This window comes from Notothenia rossii (assembly GCF_949606895.1).
Source record: "Notothenia rossii genome assembly, chromosome: 1".
In the NCBI taxonomy this organism is placed as follows: domain Eukaryota; kingdom Metazoa; phylum Chordata; class Actinopteri; order Perciformes; family Nototheniidae; genus Notothenia; species Notothenia rossii.
In genome coordinates, this window is record NC_136912.1 from 6,138,720 (window position 1) to 6,158,151 (window position 19,432).

The 19,432-nt window shown below is 40.9% G+C and overlaps 1 protein-coding gene across 1 annotated transcript in view; it reads right to left on the bottom strand.

Moving 5' to 3' along the window:
• Positions 1 to 14,354, bottom strand: part of LOC307017880 (hexokinase-1-like) — a 47,588-nt gene extending 33,234 nt beyond the window's left edge. The window contains exons 1-2 of the mRNA XM_079647780.1: positions 13,929 to 14,354; positions 9,269 to 9,431 (exon numbers count right to left, since the gene is read on the bottom strand). Coding sequence (XP_079503906.1) covers positions 9,269 to 9,431; positions 13,929 to 13,991 — 226 coding nt within the window. The 5' untranslated portion in view covers positions 13,992 to 14,354. The remainder of the gene's footprint in view (positions 1 to 9,268; positions 9,432 to 13,928) is intronic.
• Positions 14,355 to 19,432: the final 5,078 nt, after the last annotated feature.

The window sequence follows — 19,432 nt, forward strand, 5'->3', positions numbered from 1 at the left end:
TTACTAGCGGTATTTACTTGGGGTACCGAGGTGGGCCGGTTGTTAGGTCACGGGTCCCGGGCTGATTTTTAGTCCCAGTCCGTCTACTACAGTATGAAAGACGATACGATTACAATAAGACTGCAGGAAGTCAGAAGTGTAGTGGTGTATTTATTGATTTCATAATTCAGCTCATGGTGTTGAACTAACAGACACTGGAGGAAGCGGTTGTCAAAGTATTTGTATTGTATATTTTTTACTTAGTCTCGTCAGTCAGAAGCGACGGTATGAAACACTCAGGATGTTTGGGGATCTAATATAGAGCTGCTGTCAGAAATGTAATCCTGGATTTAAATCTGTCAGCAAACACGGCTTTATTCAAGAGACATGATCACAAGAAATCTTAGCAGGAGCAGCTGAAGATGGACGCACGTTAAGATCCAAAAAGGCGTCTTTGTCTTTGAAGATTCATCTCCTGTCACTCGGCACAAAATCCAAACAATGGAAACACACAATGGGCCACAAAGCCTCGTCTGTTGTCCCGTGACGAGCCTGCCCTTTAGTGTTGATTCTCTCAGGCTTATTATTGAACTTTAAGAGCAGTCTCGTCTGTAGAGTGGCTGCCTCTTATAGCCCGTATACTTTGTGGGTGAATTTAGTTGCAGCTAGTAATAGAACCAGGCTATGCCGAGTGTTGACGTTTGATTATAACACTGAATTGTTGCGTTCTAAGCCAAGAAATATCAGTTGACTTGCTCTTGCAGAGTATGTGCTCGGGTCAGATCTCATCACTAGGGATGTCCCGATCACCTTTTTTTGCTCCCGATCCGATTCCGATCATTTGATTTTGACAATTTGCCGATACCGATCTTTCCCGATCCGATCTTTATGCAATGCATTAAGAGAAAAAAAAGAAAAAAAGCATTCAAGTTGTCCCTTAAGGTTATTTTTTAATTTAAATTGGATATTCTATCCAACATGGATATAGCTTCTTTCTTTCACAGCAGCATTGGATCAGTTCAGTTGTGCAGCATTGGATCAAAACAAAATAAAGCTTATCAGTACTCGTTAGCTTACTGCTACAATCAGACACTGCGCCCACTCTGTTGCCAGATTTGAGAGAAATAAGCAGGTCTATGAGAACAAGCCCCAAAGAAGCAACACATACATGATGTTGTGTAATTTGAAACCAAATCTAAGGCCTCAGGATGACTTTAAGACTTGAACATGGGCATTTTAGTTTTGTAACATTGAATAAAAAAAAATAAAAAAGTATTAAAAAATATTTTTTTTAAATCCCGATCCCCGATTTTTTTTTCCCGATTCCGATCTTTTGAAAATCACGTGATCGGCTCCGATCCCCGATCACGTGATTGGATCGGGACATCTCTAATCATCAATGTTACTTTGCAGCCTGTCACCAATCAACAGATGATGACAGTTTAAATATAAGGTGGTGCAGGAATGAGTCTCAAAACATGGTAATGAGTTGGCATGTGACTCCTTCAGGTTCACTTCAGGTCGATGGGTTTCTTTAAGGTTTTTTTTCTGTTAGAATCGTGCTATTAATGCCTGAAGGAAGATCTGGTTTTAATTCAAGCTGAAGAGACTTTAACGATTTGTTCTACACGATGACATGCGTTAGTAAATACCCAACTATAACGTGTCTTAAAAGGCGGTGGTTGCTAAAGAGTGAGTAAATGAGACGACTAAACGTCTTCCCGCTCAACATTAGCCACCTTTAGCTTAGCGGTGGTGATGTGAAGTCTTTTGTGAAGTGTTTTTGATCTATGGCAGAGGTAAAAAACAATATTCAGACCAATAAAAAAGCCATTTAGTGTTTGACAGTCCTCCATGATACTGAGTAAACTCCATCCTCTGAAACCCCCCGTGGGATGTGGTTGAAAGCTAGTAAGCCAGCTTTTTTAAGTTATTTTTGATTTTGTCAAACCCCCTTTTTGATACTGTTTATGATGCGATTCTTCAGTAACAGCCATTCAGTGTTTGACCGCCTCTGTGCTGCGTGCTGTACACTTGTCCTAATGTTTTTCACATATTGTGCTCAAGAAAAATGTCGATCACAGCGCTTCCTCAGCAGATTTCTTGTACAGACTTTTCACCATAAAACATGATCTTGGCTACATTAGAGCAGGATTCATCCCACAACAAAGGGCTTTTTCTACATTTGTATCACTATAGCTGACCCCTTTACTGTTTAATTAGACTGTGAGATGACATATTCAGAGATAAGCCACGACTAATTCTGCTCTCAGACACGTAGAAAGTCTTTCCTATGTTGGAAATGTATTATCTTTTCAATTTACACACGGCATCTATTGCACGTCTGTCCGTCCTGGGAGAGGGATCCCTCCTCTGTTGCTCTCTCTGAGGTTTCTCCCATGTTCCCCTTTAAACTGTGGGTTTTCTCTGGAAGTGTTTCCTTGTACGATGTGAGGGTCTAAGGCAGACCTGGGCACTGTACGGCCCCCGGGCCACATACGGCCCTTTGGTTGACTCTGACCGGCCCGTGTAAGGTTAATTGGAAATTACAAAATAAACATATTTTCTAATTTTACCTCATGCATGGACTAAAGCTGCAATGCTTTTATTTTGAAGTTGTTTTTTATTCACGTACATAATGACGCAATACGTCAAATCAAGACGTGCGCGTTATTGGATAATTGTCACAAGATGACTTTAGCGCTCAAAAATGTCAGCTGATGCTAAAAAAAGAAAGATAGATGCCGAATGTAGGGTTTTCAACAAAAATTGGACTGCTAAGTATTTATTTACTGAAGTCGGAGGTAAAGCCGTGTGTTTAGTTTGCGGGGAGCAGATCGCCGTGTTCAAGGACTACAATTTGAGTCGGCATTACGAGACGAAACACGCGGAGAAATACAAAAACTTGACTGATGCTGAAAGGGCGCGCACATCGAACGCTTTGCTAGCTAAGCTGCAAAAGCAGCAAGGCTTTTTTACCAAGCTTCACACATCCAAGGATGCAGCAACCAAGACCAGCTTCGTGATATCCCACAAAATAGCTAAACACAGTAAGCCATTCTCAGAGGGGGAGTTTGTCAAAGAGTGCTTAGTGGACTCTGCAGCACTAATATGCCCTGAAAAAAAAGAAGCCTTTGAGCAAGTCCCGCTGTCCAGGCGAACCGTGACGAGAAGGATCGAGGACATTGCGGGGAATCTGGAGCTTCAGCTGCAACATGAAGTGGCAAGTTTTGACTTTATCTCCTTGGCTTTGGACGAGAGCTGTGATGTCCGCGACACAGCGCAGTTACTCGTATTTGTCCGTGGGATAACGCCGGACTTCAAGATTACGGAGGAGTTGGCAGCAATGCGGCCGATGAAAGGGACGACGACAGGGAGCGATCTGTTCACGGAGGTAAATGCGTGCATGGACACGCTGGGACTGAAATGGGACAGACTGGCAGGTGTCACAACAGACGGTTGTCCAAATCTTACAGGTAAAAATTTTGGACTTTTGAAACGTATGCAAGATAAAGTGACTGAAATCGACGCAGATCAGAAATTGGTATTTTTGCATTGTATTATACACCAACATGTGTTGTGCAAGTCAGTGCTAAAATTCACCATGTTATTGATGTTGTTACTAAAATAGTAAAGTTCATCAGGGCACGGGCATTGAATCACAGACAGTTTGTTGCACTTTTGGAGGAGCATGAGACTGAGCATAGTGACATCGGCTACCACACAGCTGTCAGATGGCTCAGCCTGGGCAAAGTGCTAAAAAGAGTTTGGGACCTGAAAGCAGAGATTCAAGAGTTTTGTGAGAAGAAAGGCAAAGACATCCCAGAGCTCTCAGACGAGGACTGGATGGCAGATTTTGCATTTGCTGTTGATGTGACTGCACTGATGAATGAACTGAACACCAAACTGCAAGGCAAGGGCCTTTTTGTTCATGAAATGCACAGCCTGGTGAAGGCTTTCATGAGAAAGATGCAGTTTCTTTCAAGCCAACTGGAGAGCAACACTCTCACTCACATGCAAACCCTGAAAGAAGTCACACCATCAGCTGATCACCTCCGCAGGTACTCATCCATGTTAGGAGCATTGCATGGTGAGTTTTCAAGGCGATTTGAAGATCTCCGAACAATCGAGGATGAAATGCTCATGATTTCCTCTCCCTTTACCTGCAGTATGGATAATGCACCCAGTGATGTTCAGCTGGAACTCATTGACCTGCAGTCTGATGCAGTACTGGCAGAGCGCTTTAAGTCAGGATCTCTGCTGGATTTCTACTCTTCTCTCGAGGAGGAGAACTTTCCAAACATGAGGAGACATGCTCAGAAGATGTTGGTTCTCTTTGGCTCTACCTACATATGTGAACAAACATTTTCAAAGATGAAGTTTATGAAATCCAGGTATAGATCCTCTCTCACTGATGATCATCTGTCAGCTGTGCTTCGCATCTCCACCTCAGACATTCAACCTGACTTCGATGCACTCGTTAAAGCCCAGCAGAGACTAGATTTCTCTCACTGAACAAGAAAAAAGAACTTAAAAACACCAAATGAGGTGGTTAGACTACAAATGTAGGCATGTAAAGGAACCAACTAGCAGTGAACTGGGACACTTTCTTTGGAAGCCTTTTCTCAAAATCACAGTTCAGTGATGTTCAGTGACAGTTCAATATGATGTATCTTGCTGAATGTTTGGAGCACAAAGACAATGTTGTGATGTCTTAAGAATGCTAAGAACCTTTACAAAACTTTCCAACAGTATATGAAACTCAAAATGTGTTTTGTAGTGAATGCGACTGAAAATGTTCACTAATATGAGTCAGAAATGGTGAAAATCGTTCACATTTTGTTTACCATTGTTTTGGGAAATTTGATTGAATAAATTACATTTTTTGTAAGGCAACCTCACTTTTTCATTGCTCAACTATAACATATACTCTTACCAGCTTGTCAAAACAATGCTATTTACTGCTTTTTATAAAGAAATACAATTAATATTATGCAGAATTGAGTTCAGCCTTTTGGCCCGGCCCTCCACAATATTTTTTGTTTCTCATGTGGCCCCATGGAAAAAATAATTGCCCACCCCTGGTCTAAGGACAGAGGGTGTCGTATTGTCAAACTGATATTCTGTACAAACTGTGAAGTCCACTGAGACTAATGTAACATTTGTGATAATGGGCTATATAAATAAACATTGATTGATTGATTGATTTCCAGAAGAATCAGATTAACTTTTACAAAAAAGTATCTTGTTCCGTACTTTGCCGTACTTAGTTCCCAGCACTTAGTTCCCAGCACGTAGTACTCCCATGGAACTAAGTACAGATAGCGTTCACACCGGAATAAGTTCCCTGAGGGAAGATTACGCAAATGAAGCCGCTGATGTCACTTCTTCTTCTTCTGCTTTGGGTTTACTGGCAGGCCGCAAACAACTTCACGGCGTATACTGCCACCCGAAGTCCCCGGCCGGAAGTCCCCGTAAATCGCCAGAACGCCAACACCTCTTCAATGCACCGCTCCCATGTTTTTTTTTGTGTTGCCATAACTTATTCTCTCTCCGTTGGTGCGCGGGGCTAATGCTAATAATGCTAATGCCAGCAAATACAATGGCGGCTTCACAAAACTTTTCCCAGTTTTACGGGGCGTGGTTTGCAATTCGCCCAGCCAATCAAACATTTGTACTTTTTTCTCCCCAGGATAGTCCCACCTCTCTAGCAGGCACTAAAAATGGGGGTAAAAGTTCTCTTTTTGGTGTGAACGCAAAATTCCAGGCACTATCGGAACTAAACGGGAAAAGTACTCCGGTGTGAAAGCGCCTCTTGCTACGGTCATTCCCCATCATCTCTCCTATAATCAGGCTTTGTAATATGTATTAATTTGAACAGTTTGCATGGCTTCAACTCTGCCCTTTGCCTGATCGCTCTGACCTCATGTAGTTGTAGAATCCTGAGGCTATTTATAACGTGAGAGCAGGCACTCGATGTTATTTCTGTGTACAGGCGTTGTTTACCTTCAGCGACAAACCATGCATGGCAGTGAACAGATGAGGACTTTGAGGAGCGAGATACTTGACTTTGAACAATGTGAATTTTTAAGAGCTGTGCTGACGGGCTGGTTTCATGCAGGACATTCAGTACATTATAACTTCTGCTCATTTTGTATTTCTTGTTGGTTTTCCCATGTATAACATTATAGTCTCCTAGATCTTTAAATGATACTGACATTTAAGTCAACATTTGTTTCTCTAAAACTTTATTGCAGTCACCCACTATTAAAATATAATGGAATTAACATTTTTAGGCTATAATATGCCTTTTCATATGTATTATACATGATGAATATTAAGTGTATATGAACAAATATGAAGTTAATTGTAATGGAGAAGGGAGTAGTTCATATAATTGTGTACCTTCTTTCTACAACTTTTTGAACGTGTATTTTGCTTTTATTTTGCTTTTTTTATACTTATTCGTTGTTTGCAAACATACAAATAATCTCAATTTAGTTAGTCAATAACTATATTAACTCAAAAATGTTATTATAGCTATTTATACCATCTTTAAGGCAGATTTCATTTTGAAGGGCATCACCCCAAACCCTTATATTTGTTATTAATTTCATTTTTAATAGATGTACTATATACGATGTCACAATTTGAACTCAACAAATATTTACATCTACATTGTTGACAATATGATAGACTCCCCATCTCACACTGATAACAGTCATATTTTAATTATAACCTCTAATATTTAATTATAATATTTTAATCTGCTTCTAATTATATTAAAGTTATATTAAATAATTTTTATTTATTTTACTGTGAGCTTTAATCAGGATATCCCCCACAGGGAAAGTTAATTTCTTACACGTTCAAGTTGCCATCCTTAATTTCAGCAGAATAAACTAAGCGTAAACCTAATTAGCTTTAATACCTGTCTGGCAGAAGCATTAGCAGATAACAGGCTGACGCTGTGAATGAACCATATTTGATGGGTTACAGACGCTCTCGTATAAATAAAACACTCTGTCTCTGTGAGTGTTGGCTGCCGGTTATGAGGTGAACACTGAGTGAGTTCAGGCTGTTTGAGCGGTTTTACCACGAGGCCTAAAACTCGAGTGATGTAGTTCAGATCCAGAGACACAAAGAGGCTGCAGACACACACCAGAGCGACCATTTCCCCACATCAGCACATTGTTTATAGGCTTCAACACGCGTACAGTACAGAGAGACTGCACACAACACAACAGGGCAGAGGTGGGAGAAGTGCTCTGATGTTGTACTTGAGTAAAAGTAAAAGTACTCAGATCTTGTACTTCAGTAAAAGTAGAAGTACTCAGATCTTGTACTTGAGCAAAAGTAGAAGTACTCAGATCTTGTACTGGAGTAAAAGTAGAAGTACTCAGATCTTGTACTGGAGTAAAAGTAGAAGTACTCAGATCTTGTACTTCAGTAAAAGTAGAAGTACTCAGATCTTGTACTTGAGCAAAAGTAGAAGTACTCAGATCTTGTACTTCAGTAAAAGTAGAAGTACTCAGATCTTGTACTTGAGTAAAAGTAGAAGTACTCAGATCTTGTACTTCAGTAAAAGTAGAAGTACTCAGATCTTGTACTTGAGTAAAAGTAGAAGTACTCAGATCTTGTACTTGAGTAAAAGTAGAAGTACTCAGATCTTGTACTTCAGTAAAAGTAGAAGTACTCAGATCTTGTACTTGAGCAAAAGTAGAAGTACTCAGATATTGTACTTGAGTAAAAGTAGAAGTACTCTGATCTTGTTCTTGAGTAAAATTAGAAGTCCCAGAGTGTAGGAATACTCTGTTACAGTAAAAGTCCTGCATTCAAAATGTTCCTCAAGTAAAAGTAGAAAAGTATTCTCATCTAAATATAGTGAAAGACAGTAAAAGTAGTCATTTTGCAGATTGGTCCATTTCAGAATAATATATATGATATGTTTTATAATGATTGATCATGAAAGTGTTCTCAAAGCTGGTAAAGGTGCAGCTAGTTTGAATGACTTTGTATACTGCAGGGTAGCTTGTGGATTTACTCCAGGTGGAACTAAAGTCTGATTTAACACTTGATTAGATTTCACATCATTCATCCACATCTGTAAAGTAACTAAAGGTATGAAGTACATGTAGTGGAGTCAAAGTCCACCATCTACCTCTGAACTGTAGTGGAGTGGAAGTATGAAGTAGTATTAAATGGAAATATGAAATACCTCAAAACTGTACTTAAGTTCAGTACTTGAGTAAATGTACTTAGTTACTTTAGGCCTCTGCAACAGAGACACACAACAGCAACAGTTTATGTAGTATTAATTATGTTTTAATGTGAATGGTTTCGTCCTCTTAATGTTTACAACTTGTGTGCTAAATAGTGACATCCCCACTGTTATTATTATTATTATTATTAAGAGTAAAATAGCCGTGAATACTATGAATATGCAACACTTCTCTAATGCATGTTGTATGTTATAGTCATTTGGTTAATTAAATTATTTTCTAACTAGTTTTTTGTCTTTTAAATCCTGTATTATTAAGACACTAGAAAGAAACCAGTATCTATTTGCAAATAGTACAATTTGAATTCAAGAATTTAATATCTTCTTAAAACAATACAGTATTACTTTAATACTTGTGTTTCTTACTACACTTATATGAATCTCATTCATCGTTCCCTTGTCATCTTGGTGTATTCAATTTCAACACTATTTGCTTACAATTTTGTTAAATATTGAAACACAATAGTTTGTTTTACTTCGTACACATTGTTTGCTGAATCAATAGAGTGATCCTGCCAAGAAACACATCAGAGTTTCCTTCAGCTGCAGGACACCAGGAAGTGATGTTCAATATTTAACTAATGTTTAACTTCGAGTTTAATATTACAAAGAGAACATGACCTAGAGTAGTTAGCTGCCTCAGATCAAGTTCTTTTTACTATAATTTGTCAAGGTTTCTCTTTGAGATGCACAACTTAGTACAACTTATGATCCTACATTTTCCTCTCAGGTCGTTATTTTAAATACATTGCAACCGGAAAAAGTATGGAACTGATCTTGGCCCTTTTTCCACCAAAGCATTTTAAGGATTAAACCATTTTAGTCCCGTTGTTTATGAGAGAATCCATTTTTGTTTTTAGATTATTTTGGGCATCATAATGAAACATTGTTTTTGGTATATGTGTGTGTTATTCATTCACAGGTTTTATTGTTATATAACTACAGTGTAGAAATGGCAATGAAATTCTTCTGACCCGAGCGGTCCAAATAGGTGGTGTGTTTGTGTACCTGATCCGTCAGGGATGGAGCGTACGAAGGTGGGCAGCATCTTCACGGTGGCGGTGGGGCTGGTGTCCCGGCCGAGCCCGTTCTCCATCTCCCTCCTGAACCGGTTCATGATGTCCTTCACCGTGTCATCGGAGAACCGCATGGAGTACAGGTACTTATCAATCTGGGGAACAAACACAGGGGGTCAGGGAGGGTTCAGACTATTACAAACAAGTGTTCACTCATTTAGCATCCTTCCTGCTGTCCTTAATTGTGATTTCTTTCTAAATGTGTTTATGCCTTAGTAAGGGGTTATTTAATCTAATTGTCAAAACTGCATGGAGTACAGGTACGTATCAATCTGAGGAACAGACACAGGGGGTCAGGGAGGACTCAGATGACGGCATTGACCCGATTATAAGACGACCCCTCTTTTTCAGATTGTTTTCTAGGAACAAAAACCTGTTATATTTGGGTCAATACGGTAGCTTCTTAATTTGTCATCCCTTCTTCTGTCCTTCATTTTGATTTCTTTCTAAATGTTTTTATTAAGGGGTTATTTAATCTAATTGTCAAACTAATATGGATTGTTCTTTGCTTCGTTCTTCGCAAGAAAAAAATAATGATCACTTCTTGTTTAAATTTATAGCAAAAGTTTATTTGTTTAAAATTGTATTTTTTAAAGATCTTTTTGGGCTACCACCAGTGCCTTTATTGAATTAAAAGATCGATAACACGCGGCCCAAACTGGATTCGAACCAGCTCCTGCGCACAGGGACCCAAACATTCGGGCTGCTTGCTGTATCAAGTAGTACTATTTGTAAAAAGTTGACAAAGTAGATATCCTGGGGCCCTTTTAGAATATAAAAATATGCCTCAAATACAACACGGACACAATCCACGTAACACCCCCAAGCTGCCATACACACAGAAATCTCTCAACTATAACAACAACCATGATAAAGTGACTTTACTTTAGCTTCCCCTAAAGATGTTAACTTCAGCTGACCATTTAAACACTACCTTTCTTCCATTCGTCGTCATCATGATATAAGCAATAAGGCACAGCGAGGTGACCCGGCGTAGAAAACACTGGAGCTACCACATCATTCATTATCTCCCGGGTATAGGAACATCTCATACTGTGTTGCATCTAACTTAAATAATTGCATGAGAGATATGTTGGGTTGTGAGGTTGAGTGGGAGAAAAAATATATATATATTGATTCACTCATTCAACAAATTAGCACACGAGGGAGCAGAAACCAGGACACTGATGTAGAAACATGTTAACATGAGACAAAAGAAGCTAAATGAAATAAAACACAAGATGTTCGGTACGTCTTAAAGAGTAATAAAGACACATACTTTAGCAGCATTGCATGTGGTTAAATTGCAGTTTACCGTAAGCATCTAATTAATGAAAGGTTTCTTAGGGGGGGGATTTGCCCTGCACAACCACTGTTGTTGTTACATAATCACACACTGCATGCCATCAGGCAGAGATCCGCCCTGTGCCAAAACCACGCTCCACACATTCTCTTCTCATCAGGCCCCTCATGGTGGCATTGCTTTCATTAAGCCTCTGAAAACAGCCAATGCAATGTGACGTTTGAAGACTGGTGAAGACAGTATTTACAGGAGCTTGTTGGAGACAAATCCTGTCGCTGTCGAGCTTGTGAGGCTGTATCTCAAGACAGACATTTGGACAGATACTATCGTTTGGTAGAGGATTGTGTAGACATGGGAGAAAGAGGAGGTTGTGGGGGTTTGACATGTGATAAAGGTCCCAAGAAGGATGTTGCGGTTTAATGGCATGTCCCTCCAGGAGCTCCATTTTCTCATCCATGTCTATGTGTTCCCCTTCTTCAACTCCTCACTTTCTTTCGTTGAAAAGACAGTATCAAATCAATCCTGCATCTGCTTCTTCCAACATGTAATCAGAGCTGTTTGATTCCCATAGTGTGAGTGCCATGTTATTAAAGCAGCAGTATTACATCAAGTGTAATTGTTTCATTGCACCTTAAATTTAGCCTGGGGTGTTTATGTTCTCGTGATACTTTGGAACAGTGCTTGGCAGCTCAACATGACTTTGTGAAGAAGAGTAGCATGGGTTCAAATATAAGTATATTTAAATAAGATGATCATTACTATTACTATGTATTTTGGCTCAGCTACTGGCCCAGCTCTTATAAAGGGAGAAGCGTTAAGGAAAGGCCAAGGATGAACTGATTTTGAAACAAATCCAAATAATATCTTCCCTTTTCACCGTCTTTATAATGTCTGCGCAGATGAGGCCAAAGCCGTCATGTTTTATGGCCGTCTGTCGTCTGTCTTTCCGATTCTGAATTCACAATATCTCATAACGGCCTCTTTTCACCCTCTGTCTGAAACCAGAGCCCAGTCTGCTCTGATTGGTTAGCTGGTCAGCTCTGTTGTGATTGGTCAACAGCTTAGAGATGTCCCGCCCCTTAGCTTATCAAGAACAAAGTGTTGATGGAGCTCTACCCGATAGAAGCTTGCGTATTACTTAGTGATGTCACTTTGTTCATGAAGTAAACAAAGGAGTCCAATGGAGGCGTGGGGGGGGGGGGGGGGCTCTGCAGACCATTTACATGCACACAAACCTATATAACACACTACAGGAAAGAGAAAACTACACAATAATATATGAGGGCCCCTTTAAGGATAAACTGATTAGATATGGGGGGGGGGGTCAAAGATCGCTGTGACCTCAGGAACGCTCCTTTGTGGTGAAAGTGAAATGTCAGGAACAAATTAAGGCATAATAACTGACTGATAAGGATCTGGTGTTCATGGTCAAGGTCACTGTGACCCGGTCAAAATGTTCTTGATCAAGAAGTAGTTCAATAAATTATGACAGTTTCAGTGTTTAAAAGGTGATGACATTTTGTTACGGCATGGTTGTAAATTGTGACGTTATTGGTTGGCAGCGGCCCAAAACTGTGAGGCAGTTATTCTAATTTTCTGTACTTTTTCCACACTATAGCGGACAGAAAGCTAATCAAGCTTCTGCTAAACTATACATTTCTTTATATGCAGCCTACCACATATTCATCGTTAGATTTTATCCTTTGAAGCATCCTGAGTCACCCCACTAGAGACTATGTTTTTAACTCCACTAACCTACTTCTGCAGAGGCTCGTGCGTCTACTGCACTGTGACATCACGCATTATAGATCTCCCACTCAGCCTCCTTTTCATCTAACTTCCCCACCATGCCCCACTCCCTGAGAACATGTCACCCATCTGTCATCCAATGCACTGGCTAATATCTCCTAAATTCAAGGTCACTTTCTGTAAATGAGGCGTTATTCCAGCTCAGATTTCACGAGCCGATGAGTTTATGTCTTCTTTGCCAAAGGTAATAAGAGAGTGTGTGAGATAACAGAGAAAATAGGGGTTGAGAAAGGGAGTGAAATAGTAAAGGCTCAGTGATGCCCCGCCTTTCACACCAACGCGGTTCGGAGATAGAGCCTGATAAGCACCAGTTTTTCCTGTTCACACCGCAGCAGAGCCGGCTCTTTTCCACGAAAACCGGTTCTTATCAAGCTCTAACAAATTGTCGGTCTAGAAGCAAGAACCGCATGCGTCACGCTTACGTCGGAGGGGGGCGAGATTAACCTTTTATGGCGAGTAGGCAAATACAAGTTGTAACAAGCAGTAGCGCTGAGCAAAGTGACTAGAAAGCAACCACACACTTATAGAAAAACACACTTTATAAAGTCAGGCAACACTAACCAGGCTTAGTGTGATTTGTACCTTACTTTGACCATCCGTTCGCTGTTATTGATCATTGTGGAGAGCAGGCAGACGTTTTGTTTTGTATTATAGCAGCTATCGGATGGAATCAATACATGAGCTGCACAGGTTTCCATGTCCGACTATCACAAGTAGAATCATAATGAAAAATACGCCGGTAAAATGTGCCTGTAGAAAACGGCTTATGCCACAATAGGATAGCAACAAGTAGTCAAGATAGTCAGTTTAGCTTCGGTTGCTATGCTAACATCAACAATTTTATACCAGAGAAACGTTCATAACAGCGTTGTGTGCTGCCAAACAGCGTCAATTCAGAATGAAACACATTCCCTTATGGGGGGGGGTATGTATCAGCTGCTTGTGTGACAGTCAGACAGTGAAGGCTTTACAGCGGTCGGTAGATGCCACTAAAACACATTAATAAACAATGGGGGGGAAAAAACCGGTTCTGAACCAGAAAAGTGTAAGCACGGAGCTAGAACAAGAGCTGCGTTGGTGTGAAAGGGGCATGAGAGGATCCAGGAGCCAAAAAGGGAGGAGGGGATCTTAGAGCTCACGCCTTTTTTTCTTCCTCAAAGACACCTGTCTGCTTCCCCCAGCAACTGACGCTCCGGAAACCATTACTCTAATGAAGGTCTGTGAGCAGCCTCATCAATACGGACACTCACTACAGCCCTTTTCTCAAGGACATTCATGTCAAACACAGCTAGAGCAAATCCAAATTACACTTCTTCACAATCTTTGGTAACAGGCTTCTCGAACAGTGCAACACAATAAAACAGATAGAATAGTTAAAATAATGCAAGTAAATACAAATAAAATAGGATAACAGCTCTGCAGTCCAACACACACACACACACGCACACACACACAGAAGCCTTGCACACAGTTTACACACCTTTTTGAGTTGATCATCCTTCAACTCGGTGAAGTAGTAGGCCAGAAGCTGAGCGGCTATCATCCTGCCTGGAGCTGTCACACACACTGCGAGTTGTTTTCAGAGTGAACGGGTTTCTGTCTCCCCCCTCGCTGAACAGAGGAAGAAGAAGCAGGCCGGAAGCTGAGCAAGGCAAGGTTAACGACAAGAAGCCTGGTGAAAAAGGAGTGCAGCACTGTGGCCGTGCCTGCTAGTCTGCGAAGGGCACACTCACTCACACACTAACACACATAAAACCCCACGAACACACACAGAGGCTGTTCTGAGCGTGTCTCCTCCCTCTGATCTGCTAGCTCCCTGTTAGCTCTGGGGAGATGCAGCAGAAACACAGGAATGGTGCTTTTGCTTTGCCCTGCCCCCACCGACACGCCTGATTGGCCGAGCTGAGGGAGAGGAAAGAGGGGAGGGATGGGTGAGAGAGGAGGGGGCTTCTCTTGTACAGCAATGTGGGAAAGAGAGGGGGTGCGCAGAAAGCTGCATGATTCTCTCCCTCCTCCTCCCTGCTGCTCACAGTCAGTTTGTACGTCGTGCGCGTTGCCACGGCACCCAGAGGTGTACGTGCAGAGGAGCGAGGCAACCACACGGTGATGTCATCATCCCGCTCCCTGCATCAGACGAAGGGCATCAGATAGAGCTGCAGTAGCATCTCTCAACAGCTCCGCACACTCTCTCAGGATGACCGTTTGTTATCTGCTGCAACACTCAGCTCTCCCTCTACAGCCAACCACATGTTCGCTTCGACGATTACTGACATTCATCTGATGCTTTTGTCCAAAGCAACTTACAATAATGCAATAAACCATGAAGAGAATATCTCAGAAAGTGAGAATCCTGCAGATCCATAAACTAAGCTACAGTCAGTGCTACACACAGAACAGAGGGGTTTTTTGTTGTATTTTTGGCCAAAGTTCGGTTGAAACAGGTGGATTTTCAAGATATTGATTGATACACTTTTATTATATTGAAATGGTAGTGAGTTGTCTTTAGTTTCAAAGTGTATTAAACTGTCTTTACCTCTACAACCACTGTATTCAGAAAATCAAAAATAAACGACTTTATAGTTTGTATTCTTATTAAAACTGTTCATGCTATACACTTTGGCTTCTCCTATCTGTCATATTTATATATATTACACCTAAACATTACACTGAACTTCATGGCTTCTCTTACAATTTTGGTCAGATGCTAACTGCATTTCAGTCAGACAACTCACGGGTTTCTTTAACATGTTTAGAAGCAGCATATAGTTGAGGTTGGCGTCTAGGCTCGGGCATCATCACTCCACAGATATACATAGCACGATGAGTGATGATTAAATAACTAACCCCCGAGCCTACAGGTGGAAGCTAGGGTGGAAGCTGGGGAAGTGGTGGGGTGGAAACTGGAGCAATAGCAGCAGCAAGCAATGCATAGAGAGATATCTGGCAGGTTAAATAGAGCGGCATATTACGGAGAGTCTGTTTGGTTGGTTGTAGAGTGGCAAGGGGCGTTATGTATGAATGCAGCGAAGTGCTCGAGTTGACTGCCTGAACTAGCTCGCTCCCATTTCGTTGTCACAGTAATAAAAATGAACTAAAATCTACTTTGGCACACTTAAAACTATTTTTCCTCTTCTAATGAACACATGATTTGAAGTTCGTCTTTTGATTCGCTGATAATGCCTGATGCAACAAATCCTATTATTACTATAGTCAGAAACCCCCTCCTCTATCCCCCCACCCTGCAGCTCAGTTACGTCACCACGCTCTCCTCAAAATGACCCTCCTCTGCTGACTCAATGACGTGCAAAGCCTCTGACGTGCCTCTTTTTTTCCGCCTTTAATCGCCGTGATTTAGGACTTCCCTGCTGGATTCTGCTATATCATGCCCACAAATCCCCCTCCTCCTCCTCTTCCTCCTCCTCCTCTTCATCCTCCTCCCCCTGCTCCTCTTCTTTCCCTTCGACTGCCGGCTGAAACAACGGGTCAATGAGTGCATGACGGACAGAAATGGATTCCCTGGACCATCTTTCCCCTCTCTGTGCTCCCAGTCAGCAGCAGAGACACAGCACTATTTTATCTGTTTGTATTGTGTTGCGCTGTAGGAGGAGACCTCATATTTTCATTGTCATAACTACACTGTAGCTATGCACACATGACAATAAAAGCCTTGAAGCCTTGCGAGGAGGGAGGGTTCAGCCTTCATTAGGGTTGCAAAATACCGGGAATTTTCAAAGATGGAAACTTTCCATGGGAATAAACTGAATTTTCAAAATTGAAGGTTGGCTCTTCATAGGGAACTTCAATATAGTTGGGGAAAGTATATTTTAGCATAATCTTGACTAAAAAAACAGATGCCATTCAAGTACACTTGAATATCCATGCCATAGCACACTGCTTACTGCATGGCTATGGAGACCACACAAAGGTTCGCAACAGGCTCACAAATGTGAGAGTGGAACAACTGGTTGGCATTCGGGCAAACCTAAGTCTCTTTGAGCGTGACACAGAGCTATCCTCAACAAGGCTGGACAGAGACACTGAAGAGGACAGACTCAGAGTGTGATGTTGATGAGGCCCAGGAAGAGCCCGTTGACTGAAAGGCTTTAGCAAAAATGCAGAGGATCGCTTGAAGGAAGATTTGCATGTTCAATGGGACTGTGTGGAGGGAGAAGGGCTCTTTTCATTTAACATTTTGAATGGGACTTTTGGATGGGGCTGCATTTTGGTTCATTTTAATGAGTGGGGTTGGGGTGGATGAGTAATATTTAACTCAACATTCCTGTTTTCCTTCTTCAATGAAACAAATAATTGTTCAATAAAATAATTAAAACTTGTTCGGTTCTACTTAAAAAAAAAATGTCACTTTCCAAAAGTCCCCAGCTTAACTTCCCATGGAAACTTTCCGGAAATGTACCGGACATTTTCCGCCCCTTTGCAACCCTAGCCTTCATTCACATTCACTCTGAGCAGAACGCACTGTCTGGTGTCATGGCTGCTTCAGGGTGACCTTCTCCTCTGACCTTTGTTTGTGTGGTCCAATCAGTGTCACCAATGGCAGTCTGCTGACCACTGAAACACAATACAACCCCCCTCTTTGCTGCAATACTGCTATACGAATAATTAACTGATGCTAAAGGAAAAAAGGTGCCATTTTAAGGTCGTCAAAATGAACATTGGTAAAGCAAAGGGACAGAACATAAATCAAAAGGCAAAATAAAAGAGAAGAAACACATTAATGAAATAAAAATCAAACAAGTGCACATCCAAGGTAACAGGTAGATAATAGTATTATTCAAGTAAGTGGACAAATTAAAGTAGTTTAGTAGCAACCAGTTCATAGAATAATATATATTGCACGAACAAGATCTTTTTACTGAAGCTGATCATGGCCACGTGATTTTTTTTTTAATCTGACCAAAATACTTCTTTGAAACATCCCAGATGACACCTGTTTAGAAAATGACAGAACATGTGTTATAAATTATTAGGAAACACAATTAATCAGTTATAGTAGAAAACTCAAAATCATTTAACCCAGGGGTGCCAAACTCAAACACACAGTGGGCCAAAATAAAAAAAATGGGTAGTAGTCGAGGGCCGGACTGGTTCAATGTTTATTGCAAAACATATTCAAGTGAACTTATTTTATTAAACCTGGAACTAACAAAGCTTAAATTATTGCCTATAAAAACAAAATTAAACATTAAATAATCAGTTGCATTCATTTGTCATGGCTCTATCTGCAGCTTTTCCAGAGTCATTTCTTATGATTACATTTTTCCACAGGCCAACCACAATTTCAAAAGAACTATTTCCCTCAAAGAACAAACCAAACATGCCCTGTTGTCCTGAGAGAGAAAGAGTACAGAAGGAAACATCCATGTAATCTCAGTGTGCTGCTCTGTGATGCTCAAGCAGATACTTGGCATCTCATCTTGGGTGCAAGGTCATCAATGTTTGGGCTCAGGCTCTGAGCTGAGGAAACCCTCGGGATTGAGTGAGGTGTGCGTGCAATATACCAGAGGGACAGATCTAATAATACTTTTTAAATTATCCTGCAGGCCGAAATTAAATCCACCACGGGCCTGATTTGGCCCCCGGGCCTCGAGTTTGACACGTGATTTAACCGTATAGTAAAAAGGTTTACCTGATACCTTCATAGTTTACGTTTTTTAATCAGTAACCAACTGGGAATATTATTCAGAGTAGCTCCATCAGTTATAATTCTTCTCCAAAAATGCAAATGTTTGGTAATTGTCTTTAAACCGTTACCTTGTGATAAAGATTAACAAAGTCTTTTTGGTAGCTTTGTTTTTTTGTATTATTATTTATTAAAGGTGGGGTAGGTAATTTTAGAGAAACCAGCTCGAGTGCGCTAGAATTTGAAAATACACAACCGGAAAAAATCTCCTACTTCCTTACAGAGCCCCTCCTCCAACACACACGAACGCACACATGACCAATGAGGGCACGAGGTAAGTTTGTGCACATATGGAAGGCTGACAGGCAGGTAGGACATCCAGTTACTTTAGCTGGGCCGGCTCAGATGATTGGTCGTGCTTTTTACAGCGCCACGGCTTCCACAGATGAAATGTTTTTATGGATTTTTGGTCAAAGCACTTAAAGTGGACCTATCATGCTATATTTGAATAATATAGTGTAGGGCCATACCTATATAAGGCATATTTATACTTTTTATTTTTCAAAATACCGAACAGATCATGCATTTTATCCATTCCTCATTTCGCTCAGTTTAACACTGTCTTTCATGCTCGGATTCAGTGAGAACAGCACCATCTGGTGGCCTGAAATATGTACTACAGCGTCTCCAGCGCTTTCGAACGGCAATGTCCGTGGCTGTCTCCTCCTGATTGGTGGAGTTGGCCCCGTAGCCGTAGCGCAACTTCTGTGACGACATAAAAGTGTTCAAATCTGGATCAGTCTGTATCAGATCCGTTGCAGCCCCTTTTTAAGAGATTTGGGTATGGAGGAAAATAGAGAGGGTTGTGTTTTCTGACATTTGGTGGGTTCCCTGGAACACAGGGGACACATATTCATGTATAAAAGATGTACAAAAGTGCATTTTGCATGATAGGTCCCCTTTAAGATATTCATTGCTATCGGGATGTTAAGAGCATTCCATGGAATATAACAAAAAGGGTATCTCGAGTCGGTTTCTCGAACTTACCTACCCCACCTTTAATCAGGAAATCTTAAAAAGAGATTTCAGTGAAGTTATAATCGTAAAGAAAATATAGAAAGTAACCTCAGGAAAAACAGTCGGATCAGACGAATAATGAAGGTTTATCCTCTGAAACATTAATTTGTTCAGTTTTTTTTTATGGCATTTGACATATTTTTGTGGTAAAATGAATTGAGATATCTAATGGTGACGCTAAAGAGAGTTAAAGGGGGTTACCAAAATCATAAGGAATCGTTCATTCATGGAAATCAGGCCAGTCGTTTTTGGGATGTTGTGTCTGA